Genomic DNA, 18,591 nt, shown 5'->3' with positions numbered 1-18,591 from the left:
ACGATCGATGGCAGGGAGTTGTTGGGAGGAGGAGTCAGCTTGCAGACCGTCCCAATGATAATGAGGGTGGCAAGGCACACAGAACTGATAGCGTTTAATGTGGCCACCTTGGGAGGCGCTCCCATTATTTTGGGAATGAGCTGGCTAGCGCTACATGATCCGCTGGTGGGCTGGCATCAAAGAGTGGTTTCCTTTGGTTCAGCACATTGCTTAGAACACTGCAAAGGGGAAAAGGGTTCAGCAGGGGCCCAAGCCACCCTAGCAGGGACTGAAGTAATGGAGAAGGTGAAGGTACCACCACAGTATGCAGATCTCAGCGACGTGTTCAGCGAGAAGGAAGCTGACCAACTACCCCCGCATAGGCCCTTTGATTGCCAGATCAATTTTCTCCCTGGAGCACAGCTTCCAGTGGGCAAGTTGTATGCCATGTCAGACAGAGAAATGCAGGAGTTGCGAGAGTTCATTGACAAGAACCTGAAGAGAGGCTTCATCAGAGAGTCCAAAGCAGCGGGGGGTAGCCCAGTGTTTTTTGTGGATAAAAAGCACACGGACAAGCCGAGACTTGTATGTGATTTCAGGCGGTTAAATGCAGTGACAGAACCAGTGACTTTCCCTATGCCCAGGATTGATGATATTTTGACCCGGGTGAGGAAGGGAAAGATTTTTACAAAGCTGGATCTAAGGGGGGCGTACAACCTGATACGTATAAGGAAAGGGGATGAATGGAAAACCACCATGTTTACCCCTTTGGGGGCGTTTGAATATCTCGTTATGCCTTTTGGATTACAAGCAGGCTCAGCGTGCTTTCAATCTTTTATGAACCACGTACTGGGTCCTTTGCTCTACAAGAATTGCGTTGCCTTCCTAGATGATGTGTTGGTGTATTCGGAGAATGAGGAGCAACATGTGAGAGACGTCAGAGAAGTGTTGAGCAGGCTGCAAGCCAACAGGCTGTGGGTGAAACTGGAGAAGTGTCAGTTTCATACCAAGGAGGTGGAATTCCTGGGGTACCGCCTGTCAGACAAGGGATTGGCCATGGATCCTGGCAAGGTGCAGGCAGTGCTGGACTGGAAAACACCCAAAACCAAGAAGGATGTGCAGAGGTTCCTAGGGTTTGGAAACTTTTATCGTAAGTTCATCCGAAACTTCGCCCACCTGACGGCGCCCATTACGGACTGTCTCAGCAGTAAAAAGAAGTTTGTATGGACGGCGGAGGCGGAGCGAGCGTTTGAGGAACTGAAAAGGGCCTTCGCCTCTGAAGAACAACTTCTGCATGTGGACTTACAAAAGAAGCTGAGGGTCGAAACAGACGCATCTGACAGAGCCATAGGGGCGGTGCTTCTTCTGCAGCCGGGGAAGGAGGAGTCAGAGTGGCGACCGTGTGCCTTCTTTTCGCGAAAGCTGAACAAATCCGAGAGGAACTACACGGTGTACGACCGGGAACTTCTTGCTATTCATGAGGCTTTCCGGAAATGGAGGCACCTGCTAATTGGTGCACAACATAAGGTGCAAGTGTGCACGGACCATAAGAATCTAGAGTATTGGAGAACTGCGCGAGTGCTCAACCAACGGCAGTTGAGATGGGCCCAGGAGTTCTCCAAATTTAACTTTGAGATTTGTTACGTGCCAGGCCCAGAGAACGTTAGGGCGGACGCTCTCTCACGCAAACCTGAATATTTGGAGGGGGAGGGGGCACCCGAAGAGACCCATGTCATTCCAGAGGACCGCTGGGTGTGTGGGGCGGCATTGGTGGGGCAAAGGGAATTGGTAGAGGGAACGGTGCATGATGAATACGCCCAGGACAAACTCAGGGGTCTCAGGAGGGAGGGAGACAAACCGGGGGGTTTTGAGGAGAGAAACGGGGCATTGTACTACAAGGGAGCGTTATATATACCCGAAGGGGAATTGAGGGAGAAGGTACTCAAGCAACTGCACGATAGCCCCACAGCAGGGCATTTTGGGCAACACAAAACCATGTGGCTGGTTACCAGGGAATTTTGGTGGCCCAAGGTCAGGGAAGATGTGCGGGAGTATGTGAGAGGGTGTGAACAATGCCAACGAGCCAAGGGGGAGAGGCGGTCACCGGCAGGTTTATTAGAACCACTACCCACACCTGAAAGACCGTGGGAAGCAGTGGCAATAGATTTCATGACTGATCTGCCAAGGTCTAGAGGGAAAACAGCCATCATGGTTGTGGTAGACCTGTTAACTAAAATGGCCCACTTTATAGCCTGCTCACATGCGGTCACAGCAGAAGAAACAGCTAAATTGTTTGTAGAAAATGTGTTTAGGTTGCATGGCGCCCCCTTGAGGGTGGTTTCAGACCGAGGGAAACAATTTACTTCCAGGTTCTGGAGGAAGCTCATGAGCTTACTGCATGTAGAGGTTAATTTCTCAACGGCCCGTCATCCAGAAACCAACGGGCAGGCGGAAAGAGCTAATGGTGTTCTCCAGCAATATTTGAGGTGTTATGTGAATGACAGAGAGAATGATTGGGTGGAGAAGCTGGCGTTGGCAGAATTTGCCTACAACAATGCAGAGAACGTGTCCACGGGGATGAGCCCCTTTTTGGCTAATTACGGGTGCCATCCCAGAGCCTTCCCAGGGGGGGAAGGGGTGAACTGGAGCGTTCCAGCTGCAGAACAGTTCGTTGAAGAAATGGAAGCGATCCATCGCCAGCTCCAACTCAACTTAAACAGGGCTAAGGAGGAATATAAGAGGCAGGCAGACAAAAGCAGAAGGGAAGGTGAAAGCATTAGGGTGGGGGACCAGGTGTGGCTGTCAACCCAAGGGTTGCCATTCAAAGGGGGTTGTAAGAAGTTAAGACCCAAAAGGCTGGGCCCATTTGAAGTCATGCAGCAGGTCAACCCAGTGGCTTTCAGACTCCGGTTACCGAACCACATGAAGCTGCACCCAGTTTTCCACAGGTCGTTGCTGTCACCGTATAAAGGGGACAGAGAAGGGAGGGTCACTAGGGGGCCAGCAATGGAGGAGAAGGAACACAGCTACCATGTAGCGGAGATCCTCGATTCCAGGTGGAAGGGAGATCAAGTAGAGTATTTGGTAATGTGGGAAGGGGAACCGGAGTCGGAAAACACCTGGGTTAGGGCAGAGGATGTCAATGACGAAGTTTTAATAGAAACTTTTCATCAGAGGTTCCCACGTAAACCTCAGCCTGTAGCGAGGTTCCGGAGGGAATACTTTGCCACCACCGACGAAGAAGAGGAGTTGGAGGGGTTCACAGATTCCGAAGAGGAGGAGGATTCAGCGAGCCAGGACGGCGATCGATGGAGGGAATTGTTCGAGACGTCTGAAGATGAAGAAGTTTCTTTTCGGGGTTTTAACCCTTCACCTCCCAGGGGAGAGGAAATGGGAGGGGGTGAGGGGGGCCCTGGAGGGGAGGTGGATGTCAGGGAACTGCCATCGGAGCATCAGGTGGTGGAGGGGCTCAGGGAGGAAGAAAGAGACTCAACAGCTGAAGAAGGAACCAGCAGGGGGAGGAGTGGTTCTCTGAGGGAATGCGAGCAGGAGGGAGGGCTCAGAGACGCTTCCAGCGAGAACAGTGGGGAGGTATCTGAGTCTCCCATAGGGAGACCCACACCTCGCCGGAAACTTTCACGCCGTGAGTCCAGGAGACGCGTTTCCGTTAAGGAGCTTCTTTGCTGGAAGCGCTTCCGCAGACAGCCACTGTCAGACTCTACGAGTGACTAGAGCAGACATGTTTGAGGAGCTCTGTCACACACAGAGGTTTGTGGAGCCGCACAAACTCTGAGGGAGCACGATTTTACGCACAAGCAGCTAATCATCCCATTACACCCATGAACAAACCATGTGCCCCACGCTTCCCAAGCTTGTTGGTTTGTGGGGAGTGTACCCACATGTCAGAACCAAAGATTTTCATGTGCTTGATGTTGGGCTTCTTGCCAAACATCTTCTCATAGGGAGTACAGCCAATGGGTGATGACAATCTGCGATTAAAAGAATAAACCAAATTCCCCAAAGCTTCCCCCCAAAACTCATCAGGGAGATTGGCATCATGCAACAAGGTTTTGATTCCTTGCAGCAATGTCTGATTTGCTCTCTCCGCAAGCCCATTCATCCATGGCGATCTGGGCGTTGACATGTCATGCTGGATTCCCTTCTCAGTCAGGAAAGCTTCAAACTGCTGAGAAGTAAACTCCCCGCCCCGATCAGTAAACAAACAGGCAATACGTTTACCGTGCACATTCTCCAACCAAGCACAGAATGCCTTAAACTTCGGAAACGCTTGCGATTTCTGTTCAAGCAAAAACACATGAATGTACCTGGAAAAAGAATCAATCAGAACCATGAAGTACCTCGCTCCTCCTAAAGAGGGCGCAAGTGGCCCAACCAGGTCCGCATGCACTAGCTGGTAGGGTTTGGAAGCCTGCCTGCTAGACTCCTTGCCTTTTGGAGCAACCTTCACCTTGTTCTCTGCACAAGATACACACTTCATGTGAAATTTACAGGGTTTGATGTTCAAACCCTCAACCACCTCTGGCATCTTGGCCAGTGCCTTCCAAGAGAGGTGACAAAACCTTCGATGCGCATCGTGAATGCAACCTGCATGAAGAACTTTGTTAGTTTGTGCAGCACAACAAGAATCAGCATTAGATACAACAGCAGTGTCATCATAAGTTATATGGAACAAACCATCCATAAACTTTGCATGCAAATAGTCCTCTTTGCCTTTACTGATGACACAGACGCTCCTCTTGAAGGAAATCTGAAAACCACGCCCAGTAAGCTGTGGAACGCTGAGCAAATTGCTGGTGGCTCCTGGAACAAAAAGTACATTACTGATGGTAGTGTGCAGACTTGCAAGTTTCACAGTCCCTTCTCCTGCAATTTGCAACGTCCTTCCATCAGCCAGGTGGATCTCACCTTCTTGAGGCTTGAAGGAGATAAACAGGTGACGATCCTTCGAAATGTGGTGGCTCGCACCTGAATCAACAATAAACCTGCCTTTGGCTGTTGGAGCAATCTTTACAGCAAGCAAACCCTTGTTTTCCACCAGTGTGGGCTTTTGCAGCTTGCCCCCCTGCTCCTGGCCAGCAGACGTGCCTTTAGCCTTTGGTGAAGCTGTGCCAGCAAACATAGCCTTGTTTTTCCCTGGCGCGGGCTCTTCACCCTCCCTCTGCTTCGGGCCATCTGCAGATGTCTGCCTCTGTTTACCTTTGCCTTTCCGGCCTCTGCAAAGGCGATGACCTTGGTTCTCACGAGAAACAGAGCTCTCAGCTGCCGACTCCTTGGCTCCCCCTGGAGGCTGGAATGCTGCCTGGGATGACGTGACGGTCAGCTCCCCCTGCAGCTTGCACCCGGTGCCCTCAGCATCCCTGCATTCACTTGCATTCTGGGAAACAGCTAGGACCTCCGATGCAGTCAAACTCTGGGCTGGGATTACTGGCAGATGAGCAGCTTTCAAAGCATTCCACGTGCAGTGGTGTTGCCAGCCAGCGTCTTAATTTCCTCAAGAAAGACGGATAAGACTATTACGTCTATGGCCTTCGAATTATGGCCTTTCCATTTCTCTGTCAGAGGAACCGGAGGGGGCTCAGAAACGGATAAGACTATTACGTCTATGGCCTTCGAATTATGGCCTTTCCATTTCTCTGTCAGAGGAACCGGAGGGGGCTCAGAAACGGTATGCCACACCCCAAACTGACGCAGCAAACTTTCACACCATTTTGCCCAGGTTTCATAATTCTGCCCATGTAACTTAGGGCACTGAGTGGCCTCTGAAGCTTCAAAAGCGTGGAAAAACTCCATTCCAGCTTTTTACTTGAGCCGTGAGCCTTTATGCCTTCAAAGACTCCTTATCTTGGCAGCCCATTAATCGCGAACTCTCTGGCTTGGCTCCCAGGCCAATTAAGCCCTGCCGGAGATCAAAAGGCTCCTTGCGAGGTAAACAGAAAAGCCTCCCTTTCTTTCTTTCGCTTTTCCCACGTACCTCTTAAACGCAGTCTGTTGCAGCTTTACTCTCCTGTAGGTGCTGTGAATCTGGGCCTGAAACCTTGTTGTTGGGAAACTGCCAGGGAGATATTGTCCATCATGGCCCCAAGCCGGCTGCCGGACATCCATCGATCTCCCGTAGACAGGCAGATCCAGCAGTTAGCGACACGAAGCCTCAGAAATAGATTGCCACATTCTAGGCTTGTGCACACTGTTCTTTATCAGCAGAAAACACAGCCAGAAAGCTTGCACCGCAGAAGAGCATATTTTACAGGTTTTATTTAGCGTTGAACAGAACAAAGAAAAACATGACCTTTCTCAGTCAGCGTCTCTGACCGGCTGGGAAAACGCAAAAGAACAGCAGAACATAAACATCCTGTGAACAGGACATGCGCAGACTCTGTGACTCCCAAAGCCTGCTCCCTTTTAAGGTGGAACGGAAATATCCTAACATAACTTAGGTCCTACACCCAAAGACTAAAACAATGAACAATTGGAAGGTTGTAACCAACAAAAGACATAACACTTTATTTTAAAAAGATCAAAAATATTTTTTTAATTTTGTTTACAATACTGATGTGCATATTTATACATAAATACCCTACATTTTAGTGTCTCAAATTATAAGTCTCCTTCAGCATGAATTTATGCGGCATTGAGGAACTTGCAAGGGCCATATCAGGGTTTCAGGCAAGTACCCCACTCTTAGCACTGATTGTTGCTGGTGTTGTTCACTTCTGTGATATGGAAATGCATGAGTAACTTGCATCCCTTTTCCCCTTAGCTTAGGTGTTCCCAGTAACATATTCAACCAAACATGAAGCATAAAGCCAGAGTGATACTTTGCTTTTCCTGTGAGGGGGAGGTAGACAATAGAAGCATGAAACAAGTGCTGCTCTGTATTTTAGAATTTCCCCTCCCTCCTCCTCAAGTTCTTAACTGAGAAGAGTTCTCCATTTAGATGGCTACTGAACAATGAGGCAAAATAAGAGACACACACATGCTGCCACTTATTTTCAGCTGGTGTCGAGAGAAAAGTAGCCTGGATGTGTTTACCCCAAGAGGGGCAAAGTAGTATGGAATAGCTTTTCCTTGCTGCATAATAGATAGCAAGTCAAGTTTACTTCACTGGAAAAATAGGAGAGCATAGCTGGTAGCATAACTTTTTTTGCTCATCCTCAGATCTCCTTGATCACATAGGGAGAGAGACCTTAACTAGGGTTGCCATACATCCAGAATTTCCTAGACATAGACGGTAATTGGCCATCGGAAACGGTGTCCAGGTGGAAATCGCTTAAACGCACTGGAAAATCAGACGTATGGCAACCCAGGTTGGCAGTGTTGTTTTTTGTCATTTCCCTTAAAAGTAGCTCAACAACTTTGGCCCAAAGAAAGCTCAACAACTTTTCTGTGTGGATTCTCACTTTTTGAAATATGGAAAACCTACATTAACCCCATACTAAGAGGAACTGCTGTCTGTAGAATATACAGTGGAATAAGAGAACTTCATCAGTGTAATAATCTTTTTTCTTTTTTGCATTTTATTTATTAACATTCTGTCAGGGAACTGCCATCGGAGCCAAGAGTGGAGGTAAGGCTCCCCGACCATGCAGGAGAAGGGACCAGCAGAGGGAGAGAGAACACTCCCTTTGGGGAAGGTTATCAGCGTGACACCGGGGAGGAAGGGGACCAGGGAAGGACTTCGGAGAGAGGGCTCCAAGACTCTTCCACAGAGACCAGCGGGGAGAGTCCAGGACCTCCGTTGGCTACGCCTACTCAGCGCAGAAAGCTTCCGCGCAGGGAGGCTAGGCGGAGACTGGGCATCAAGGAATTTTTATGTTGGAAGAAATTCAGGAAACGCCCACTGACGGATTCTGCCAGCGACTGACACAGCCACAGAGAAAGGGCTGTCCAGCCAGGGAAAAGTTTAGCCAGGCAACGTCGCCTAGAACTTCAGCATCCTTTACGCACGAGCAACCCCAATTCCCATTACACATTCTTATATTACATCGGTAAACATTGTCATATTACATTACAGGACTTACTATAATATAATTTCCAACATGTATACAAAAATTATATACAAATGTTATATACCTAGAAAGAAAACGAAAAACGAACAAAGAAAGAACAAATAAAACAACAATTTTTTCGAAAAATCATATATATACCAACACACTAGACTTCCTGTCTTTCCTATTGTATATTGCTTTTTTACAAATGAATGTACTCTTATTATTGTATATTTCTTTACATATTATCTAATACATTCCTATATCAATATGTGCTCTTAGTCTCATTTCTCAACTCAGTCTCACTCCAACGTCAATCAAATGCTAGCATAGATAGCGAAACTTTACTGTATTTTTGAACATATGTTTTATATCTATCCCACTTTTTCATAATTTTTTGTTTTGAATTGCCTCTCAGGGTATTTGTTAACTGTGCCATTTCAGCAAATTCTTGTAGCTTGTAATGCCAGTCCATTATTGTCAGGACTTCTTTTTCCTTCCACCCTTTTGCCACCAAAGTCCGAGCTGCGGCCGTTGCATATAAGCATACCTCCCTAAATGCCTTCGGGATGTCCCTGCCAACAATGCTTAACAGAAATGCCTCTGGTCTTTTAAAAAAAGTTATTCCAAACATTTTTTTCAACTCCTCGTAAATTAAGCCCCAGAACACTTTGATCTTCCTACATGTCCACCACATATGATACATGTCCCCATTACTCCCACCACACCTCCAACAAGTATTCGCTAATTTTTTATACATCTTTGATAGTCTTGAGGGGGTGAGATACCATCTGTGCTGCATCTTTAACATATTTTCTTTAATGTTATAATACGCCGTAAATTTCATATTTGCTCTCCAAAGCTCTTCCCATTCGGCCATCATTATTGGACGTCCAATGTCCTGTGCCCATCTAATCATTGTTGCCTTAACCTCCTCCTCCTTAACTTCCCATTCCAGGAGCAGTCGATATATTCTCGAAATTACCCTGATTTTATTATTTATTAATTCTGTTTCGAGTTTAGAGGGCTGATTATCAAATCCAATCTTTTTATCTTGTTTAAATATTTCGTATATTTGATGTTATTCCAACCAACCAGAAAGCTGGTCTTTTATCTCCTCATATTTTCTAAATTTAATTTGGCCGTCCTCTTCCAACAATAAAGCATTATATGTTATCCATTCTCCTATCATGTTCTTCTTTTTTACAGCATTTGCTTCAACATAATAATCTTATTTCTGCAGCAAGGAATAAAATGGATGGAGAAGGGAGAGAACACATCCCTGAAGTGTCTGAGGAGTCTTCAAAGCTCTCAGAGCAATGAAAGACTCCCAGTAATAAAGCTGGAAATCTGATATAGAAGAGGTGATAGGAACTCCATCAGGGCCTTCCTACCAAAAATCTATATCTGTCTTTCAAACCCTAGTACTAAAAAGGCCTGCTACTGAAAAAGGCAGGCATACCACAACTTTAATTAGCACTGACACAATGTTCAGGACAAAGTGGCAGTCTGGCTAGCCTCCCATTTCCAAACATGTAGGACACTATCATAAAAAGAACATGTTGCTAAGAAGCTGGTCTCTTTTTTTACTTTGACTAAGTCTGTTTCACTGTGTGCTTTGGTATCTGAACCTTTTTCATCAGTACGTGGTCCCAGAAGGTCAAAGCTACCGTATTTTTCGCTCTATAGGACACACTTTTTCCCCTCCAAAAATTAAGGGGAAATGTGTGTGCGTCCTATAGAGCAAATGCAGGCTCGTGTTGCCAGCCAGTGTTACAATTTCCTCCAGAGAGACGGACAAGACGATCACGTCTATGGCCCTTGACTCATCGGCCCTCCATCTATCTGTCAGAGGAACTGGAGGGGCTTCATACACAGTGTGCCACACTCCAATCTGTCTCAACAGGCTCTCACAGTAGAATCATAGAATAGAATCATAGAATCATAGAGTTGGAAGAGACCACAAGGGCCATCGAGTCCAACCCCCTGCCAAGCAGACCTTGCCCAGGTCTGATAGTTGTGGCCATTAAGCTTTGGGTATGGAACCCCATCTGAGGCTTGTAAAAGCTCCATTTCAGCTCTTTACTTCAGCCGTGAGCCTTTTCCTCTTCAAAAGCTGCTTATCTTTGGCAGGTCATAAATTACGAGGCCTGCTGGCTCTTCCCTGCCAGCCTAATTAGTCTGCTGGACTTCAAAGCCTCTGCTGCGGCACAGAAAAGTCTTGCTTTTCCCCACATACCTCTCGCAGTCTTCAGCAGTCTTACTCTCCTGTAAGCACCGTGAATCTGGGCCCGAAACCTGTTGGGATACTGCCAGGGAGACAGAGGCCATCAGGCAGGCCCCAATCGTCATCTCCGGACGATCACCGGTCTCCCATGGAAACAGCATCAGTTAGCGACACGAGCCTTAGAGACATTCCAAGACTCATGCACACCCTTTTCAGCAGTCTCTGCAACGGAAGATTCAGACAGAAGAGCATATTTACAGCTTTATTCAACGTTGATCAGAACAAAGGAAAAACATGACTGCTTGCATCCGTGTCCAGGAAAACAGCCAGAACAACAGCTGTATACAAAACGGAAACTCCCAGTGAGCAGGAAGTAAACACGCATGTGACACACAACAATCATGCCTGACCATTTAAGGTGGAATGGGAACTATATCCTAACAGAGTTCCCTTTCTGCCTAACAGTTGCAACTGTTGGGATTCAAGCCATTATCAGGAGAAACTGGCCACTCTCCAGGCACCCGGCTTGAATCACCGGTTGACCGCCCTGTCTGCATTCTCCGGCAGGACCCAGGCAGAGGTCACGATCGGCGATCCTCCTCAGCGTGAGAAGGACACACCACTCTTTCCTGCCCCCCCCCTGTGGGCAGGGGAAAGAGATAGACAGAAACGTATTTACATGTCTTTATTTCTGTCTTTGCAGCGTTACAGAAAAACACATCTGCTCTCTTCAAACTCCAGCAGCCGAGAGACAAACTCCTCCTGTACTTCCTGTACAGCTCATATTACACTCTGAGCTAATTCCGGTGCTTCGCACTGTGAATAGACTGTCCCTCCTTTTCCCACGGAACAGTCCCAACATTCCCATTTATGTTTTGCTTTCAAGCCACCAGCTCGCTGCCGCATTGCTTCTATATCGTAACAGCAACATCATAAAGATCTTCAGTATTTCCTTTTAAAAGCACGGCATCCTTGTTCCTGCAAGGCACTTAATGCTCTCTTGCAAGAAATCGATGCACAGTGTCCCTGGTACCCAGAGAGCGTGTCTCTCCGGTTCAGGGACTGGGAGAAAATAGGGCAGACCCTGCATTCAGAGCCACGAGCTTCGGTGCAGGTGCTTCATACATGGCACCTCTGCAGAGACGCTATTCAGTGTTTCGCCCCCACAGAAGTTCAGCCTGTACTTTCTCTTATCAACCCTCCATCTGTTCCTTCCGTCCTGCCAAGGGTACCAGCACTCCGCTGAGCCTGGCTTCTTTTCTTTTTCTTTTTAGTGTTTTTATTAAGAATTCCAACATAACAATTTTAGCAAAAATATATCGTCCACATTATTCCCCCCTCCCCTCCCCCCTTAAAAGGAAAAAAGAAAACCCACCCCCCACCCCCCGCGAGTTCCCTCAGCTCCTCTCTCTGATTTCTCAACACATAATTTTATCTGCATGTTGTAAAATTGTAAAAATCCTCAATTTATCTATCTATATATTATCAATAAAGAGTTTGTGAATGTTTATTCAAAACCTGCCAAGGAGTCCAGTTCATTTTGTTGTTTCTTCAAGTACTTCGTAAATGGTTCCCACTCATCTTTAAAGTCACAGTTATTATTGTCATGAAGTTTGTGTGTCAGTTTTGCCAATTCCGCATAGTCCATCAATTTTTCTTGCCACAGTTCTTTAGTCGGGATTTCCTCATTCTTCCATTCTTGTGCTATTAAGACTCTTGCCGCCGTTGTCGCATACATGAAAATGTTTTTAAGTTTCTTTGGCAGGTCTTTTCCCACAATCCCTAACAAGAAAGCTTCAGGCTTTTCCACAAATGTTAAATGGAACATTCTCTTCAACTCATTATATATCATTTCCCTTTTTTTAAAAAAAAATTGCTACAATCCCACCACATATGATAAAAAGTCCCCTCTTTTTCTTTACATTTCCAACACAGTTTTGAACTGGTTTTGTACATTTTCCCTAATTGTACTGGTGTTATATACCATCTATGCATCATTTTCATATAGTTTTATTTCAATAAGGAACAATCTGTGAATTTCAGATCAGTTTTCCATAACCTTTCCCAATCTTCCAACATAATGTTATGACCTATATCTTGTGCCCATTTAATCATAACTGATTTCACCTCTTCATCTTTTGCCTCCCATTCTAACAAAATACTGTATGCACCTTTCAGCAATTTTACTTTCCCTTCTACTACTTCTTTTTGGAATCTGGATGTTGTATAGCTAAATCCTTTCTTATTGTCTTCTTTGTATGTTTCATGTAGTTGTCGGTAATGTAACCAAATCTGAAAATGGTCTTTTGTTTCTTCATATTCTATTAATTTCCATTTTCCATCTTGGTTTTTTAACAAATCAGCATATGTGAGCCACTTTCCTTTCTTTCCAAGTGGTTTGAGCAGTAAAGCTTCATGTGGTGAAAGCCACCAAGGGGGTCTTTTGTTCTAATAGATCTTTATATCTCTCCCATACTCTCACTAATGATTTCCTAATTATATGATTATAAAAACTTCTGTGTATCTTCCCTTTCTCATACCATAAATATGTGTGCCACCCAAATCTATTATCATGTCCTTCCAATTCTAATGCTTCCTGTTTCTCCAGTTTCATCTATTCCCTGATCCATACCAAACAAGCAGCTTCATAGTATAGTTCATTTTTTAAAATAGATATTTACAGTGGTGCCCCGCAAGACGAAATTAATCCGTTCCGCAAGTTTTGTCGTCTAGCGAATTTTTCGTCTTGCGAATCACGAAATCCCATAGGAATGCATTGAAAATCAATTAATGCGTTCCTATGGTCAAAAAAAGTCCAAACAAAGCCAAATTTGGTACAACAACAGTTTATTAACTGCTCTTTAAAGTCACACATACTGTAAAGAGCAGTTCAAAAATTGAAGGGAAAATAAATTAACTTTATAAACATGACAGAAAAACATTTAAAAATCAACAAAGTGTACAGTACATTTTCTAAGACCCTGGGGGACCACTCGAAGAAGGCTCCTCTTCCACTCTTTGCTTCTTGGTCAAGAACCTGTCCATAGTCTGCTGCTTCATCCGCCTTTTCAGCAGCTTCCTGAAAGGCGACATGACCCTCGTATCATAAAAGTTCCCAACGTCATGTGCCACGTGCTTCTCAGGGTGGTGTTGCTCTGCAAAAGTCTGCACCTCCTTCCACTTCAGGCAAATGTCCCTCAGTTTTTTGGAGGACAGCCGTTCCTCAGTTGCTTCCTCCTCTTCCAGTGAGGCCTGCTCCTGCGCAGCCTCTGCCTGCAGTTCGACCAGCTCCACGGTGGTCAGCTCGTCGTCGTGCTCCTCCAGAACAGCTGGGCGGTTCTTCACGATCCTGGTGACTCCCTTGGCTGCATCAGTCACAAGGATCTTCTCCCTCATCTTCAGGATGGTCCCGATGGTCGATGGATTCCTCCTGTACTCCCTGGCGAGGTCTGTCACACGCATTCCGCCGTCGTGCTTCCGGATGATCTCCTTCTTCATTTCCAGCGTCACCTTCTCCTTCTTCCTCTCGCCGGCCACCGCAGCAGCAGTCTTCTTGGGTCCCATGGCAGCACAGCTCTTACCTTCGTAAACTCAGAAAAAGAAAAAAAAATAAGTGATGTGCTTCAAATCCAAAAAATACAAAAGCACCCAGCCACCCACCACACAGAAATTAAAACCCAGAACCAAGGCCTTGAATCCCAAGCACCCCAACCCAAAATCCAAAATCCAAAAACCCCCAAAAAAGTTTTAAAAGTTCGACTTACCAAATGGATGCAAGAGAAGTTCTGGAAAAGCTTCAACAATCAATCACCGAAGTCTTCAGAAACCTCAAATGGCTGCAAAATAAGTTTTGGAAAAGCTTCAAAAATCACCAATGTCTTCAAAAACCTCAGCTGCTCCCACAGACACCCACCCACCCACAAGACAGAAATTGCAAACCCCTCCTCAACTGCTCCCCCAGCCCCTCCCCAACTGCTGCAAACCCCTCCCCAACTGTTCCCCCAGCCAGCCAGCACTCAGAAATTCAAACTCAGAAATTTTTTTTTGAAAAAAACCAACCTTGCCCAATGGTCACAGAAAATCATAAAAATTCCAAAAAAACCCACAAGCCCCCAGATTATCGCAACCCCCCCACACAACACCAAGTCCTTGAATCCCAAACACCCCAACCCAAAATCCAACCCCCCCAAAAAAAAGTTTTAAAAGTTTAACTTACCAAATGGATGCAAGAGAAGTTCTGGGAAAGTTTTGGAAAAGCTTCAAAAGTGAGCAAAGTCTGAGAAAAGGCTACCAAACCACGTGCTAACAGTTGCTCCTCGAAGTCAAGTCGCAACTGCAGCTGTTCAAGCTAAGCACCCTTGGTTTTAACGGCTTTTAGACAAAGGAAACAAAGTCGCGAGACGTTTTCGTCTTGCGAAGCAAGCCCATAGGGAGATTCGTCTTGCGAGGCAAATCGAAAACGGAAAAACCTTTCGTCTAGCGAGTTTCTTGTCTTGCGAGGCATTCGTCTTGCGAGGTACCACTGTATTAAGAATTTTCCATTTCAAAAAAAAACCAAAAAGAAAAAACAACAACAAAAAGAAAACATATACAGTTTAGAACCCTTCTTTTCTATAACATATTTCTCAGACTTCCCCACACCTCCCCTTCTTATATTCCAATTCAAATTGTTAATTCAACAAGTTCTTATCCCCAATTTTTAACCTTTTTATATTTAGTTGAATTTAAAAGACCATTTTTACAACATCAAAATTTAAGCATCAATGTTCATTCTTAAATCTTAGATCCTTTTTCTAAAGTCGGCCCAAATTCCCTTCCACGAATTCCCCACTTTTCATACTAGTAACAAAACAGAATAAAAAGAAAAAAGATGGATTATAATTATGCACCCTTTGGATCTCCAAACCCCACCCCGTCCCCTTTCCCGGTTTCAATCCCCAACAGATGTCCATCAGTCTTAATCTCCTATCAGCCTGGAGATCTCACGTCCAAGGCTCTCAATTCTCTCTCAGTTCCTCTCTGCCGGTTTTTTTGATAGTCCTTAGTATTAAACACCAAATCTCGGAGACGCTCTGGCCCGATAGGGACAATGTTTCTTCCAGCCAGACCTCCATACTTAAAAGTGGAGCCCAAATCTTGTTTCTTGTTCCTTTCAAGTCCAAATGTCCCCAAAGCTCCAACTTTCACCTTAATCAAATTTGTAATCCTTGGGTCTTCAGATCTCCACATAAGGAGATCTCTCCATTCTTCAATCTCGAGCTCAGACCAGATTTTCATCATCAAGTTCTTATTTTCCTTTGTAACCATCATGTCAGGCCTCTGGCTCTCCTTTGTCGTCTGCAACATTACATCTCCTCCTTCCTTTTCCTCAGAAACAACATGTGTCTCTTTCTCCGCACTCTCAAGATTCTCAAATTTCTCTTCTTGTCCAGCTGCATAAACTTCCTGGATCAAGTCCTTATCAAATTCAGTGAATTTGTTTACTGTTAAGTCCAGAGTTGCAACGTTGGTAGCCAAAACATCAATTTGGCCTTGTAACTTTCCCAAGAGAAAGAACACTCTGTCCAATTTAGCTTGAATTTTCCCTCCTTCAGCCATTCTTGTAATGTCCCAAAACCCCCTCTAGAGGGATTTTGGTTACTTAGTATCCTTCCAGTTCAAATCCAAAAATCAAGTTAGTTTGTATCAGTTTTTCCTTATTTTCAACAAAATATAGCCAAATTATAACGAATATAACCAGCAGAGACAGTATAAAACAAAGTTCTCTTTTCCCGTCTTGACAGTTAATTTGAAAGCTGTCAAGCTCTTCAATATCTCTTCAGCAGGCTCTCTCGTGGATCAGTCCCGGGTCTGGGGGGATGGCACTTCAGCTCGCAAAATTTGCTCTTATCCTCCAGTAAGATTACTTAAACTGCCAAATCGTGAAATTAATGTCTTTACCCAATAAAAAAGATAAAATCCTCTCGACCTTTGTTAGCTGGTCCTTGCTTTAGATTATATATAAGACGGGGAGACGGACTTCCTATTTGCGCCTTCCCTGATCGTGCCTAATTCAAAAAATAAAATAAAAAATTCTTTACAAGTCCAATTTCTGTACTACTCACGGGTTGCTGCTTTAGAGTCCAATTGTTCATAAGAAGAAGTCAGCGCTCTCCGACCATGGCATGCGGCTTCACTCTGCAGGAGAAGCAGTCGACACTCAGCACTGCGCCACTCACCCCGTCCCCCGTTCCAAAGCCTTTAAAAAGGCTCCTTCGCGGGTCGGGGGGCGCAAATGGTGCCCGCTGAGTCACCAGGTTCACAGGCTTCACCGCCTGTGATTTTTAAGGGTCCCCGTGTCGCCGCAGCAGCAAGACCCAACTCCTGTGGAGCCGATTCCCTCCGGAGCTCGGAGGGAATCCGCCATTAGTCGATCGCGCTAACCCGGAAGTCTCTTCATAGTATAGTTTAAGGTCTGGGAGGGCAAACCCACCTCTATCTTTTATTTCTGTAAGTATTTTGTATTTTATCCTTGGCCTCCCCCCCCCCCTGATGAATTTAGAAATCTCATTCTGCCATTTTTTGAAACATTCATCCTTCAGGATTACTGGAATTGACTGGGACAGGAATAACATTTTTGGCAGCACATTCATTTTAATCGCTGCTATTTTCCCTAACAATGAGAGATTCATTCTACTCCAAATTTCTAGATTCCTTTTAACCTCAAGCCAATTTTTTTCATAATTGTTTTTATATAAACTTATATTCTTTGATGTTAGCCATATCCCTATTTTACCTTTTTATGGACTTCTATCTCAATATCTTCTTGTAATTTTTTTCTCTCCTCTTCCTTCAAATTTTTAACTAATAATTTAGTTTTATTCCTGTTTAGCTTGAATCCTGCCACTTCCCCAAATTTCTGAATCTTTTCTATTACTTTGGGGAGTGAGATTTTTGGGTCTTCCACTGTTATCAATAAATCATCAGCATATGCTTTTAATTTAAATTCACCTTTCCCTGTTTTTACACCTGTAATCTCTTTATCTTCTCTTATGTTTTTTTGCAAGCACTTCCAGTACCAAGATGAACAACAGTGGTGAGAATGGACATCCTTGTCTGGTTCCCTTTTGTATCTTACACTCGTACATTATTACCTGATTTATAATTAATTTTGCTTTTTGCTCTGAATAAATTGCTGATATTCCTTTTAAAAATTTGGGTCCACATTTAATTACGTCTAACAGCTTTGTTATGAATTTCCAAGAGACATTGTCAAAGGCTTTTTCAGTGTCTATAAACATCATTGCCACTTTCTTTTTGTTTTTAACCTCCAGGTATTCTATTATATTCAAAATATTCCTTATATTCTCCTTCATTTGTCTACCTGGAAGGAATCCTGCCTGATCTTGGTGTTTATACTCGTTCAGTATATTTTTTTAATCTGTTAGCTAGTATGTTTGCAAACAATTTATAATAATTGTTTAAAAGAGAGATAGGCCTATAGTTTTTAATTTGCAGTAAGTCTGCATCTTGTTTTGGAATTACTGTAATGTAAGCCTCTCTCCAAGTTTCCGGGATTTTGCTTGTATTCAGTATTTCATTCATGACATCTTTCAATGGGTTCAATAATTGTTCATTTAACTTTGCTATAAGTCCATTCGGGCCTGGTGACTTGCCACTTTTGGAATTTTTTATTGCCTCTAGCAATTCTTGGCTGTTGTTGTTGGGAAACTGCCAGGGAGATATTGTCCATCATGGCCCCAAGCCGGCTGCTGGACGTCCATCGATCTCCCGTAGACAGGCAGATCCAGCAGTTAGCGACACGAAGCCTCAGAAATAGATTGGCTGCATTCCGGGGCTTGTGCACACTGTTCTTTATCAGCAGAAAACACAGCCAGAAAGCTTGCACCGCAGAAGAGCATATTTTACAGATTTTATTTAGCGTTGAACAGAACAAAGAAAAAACATGACCGTTCTCAGTCAGCGTCTCTGACCGGCTGACGAAATCGAAAGGAACAGCAAGCATAAACATCCTGTGAATAAGACATGCGCAGACTCTGTAACTCACAAAGCCTGCTCCCTTTTAAGGTGGAACGGAAATATCCTAACATCCTCCCCCTTTCCGTGTAACCTGTAGTACCTGTGGTTCAACCCAATTGCAACCTTTGTACATAAACCTTAAGTTGTTCTCTGTTAACAACCTTAGACAACAGATCAGCAGGAATTTCATTTCCTGCCATGTAGGACACCCAAATGAGTCCTTTCTGAATACACTCTCTTGCACGATGTAGCTTAATCTGCAAGTACTTGGTTCTCTGCTTGCAACTCTCCGAGTTCAGCAAAGCCAAACAAGATCTATTGTCTTGATACACTTGTACAGGACATTTCACAGACACTCTG

At 44.7% G+C, this 18,591-nt stretch overlaps 1 protein-coding gene across 1 annotated transcript in view; it reads right to left on the bottom strand.

Moving 5' to 3' along the window:
- Nucleotides 1-14,666, bottom strand: part of LOC308577846 (uncharacterized protein) — an 83,584-nt gene extending 68,918 nt beyond the window's left edge. Inside the window, exons 1-3 of the mRNA XM_081178243.1 lie at nt 14,429-14,666; nt 13,977-14,048; nt 13,203-13,802 (exon numbers count right to left, since the gene is read on the bottom strand). Coding sequence (XP_081034369.1) covers nt 13,203-13,776 — 574 coding nt within the window. The 5' untranslated portion in view covers nt 13,777-13,802; nt 13,977-14,048; nt 14,429-14,666. The remainder of the gene's footprint in view (nt 1-13,202; nt 13,803-13,976; nt 14,049-14,428) is intronic.
- Between the last annotated feature and the right edge of the window lie 3,925 nt (nt 14,667-18,591).

Source organism: Podarcis bocagei (assembly GCF_964188305.1).
Source record: "Podarcis bocagei genome assembly, chromosome: W".
Taxonomy (NCBI): domain Eukaryota; kingdom Metazoa; phylum Chordata; class Lepidosauria; order Squamata; family Lacertidae; genus Podarcis; species Podarcis bocagei.
This window is presented reverse-complemented; position numbering and strand designations above follow the sequence as displayed.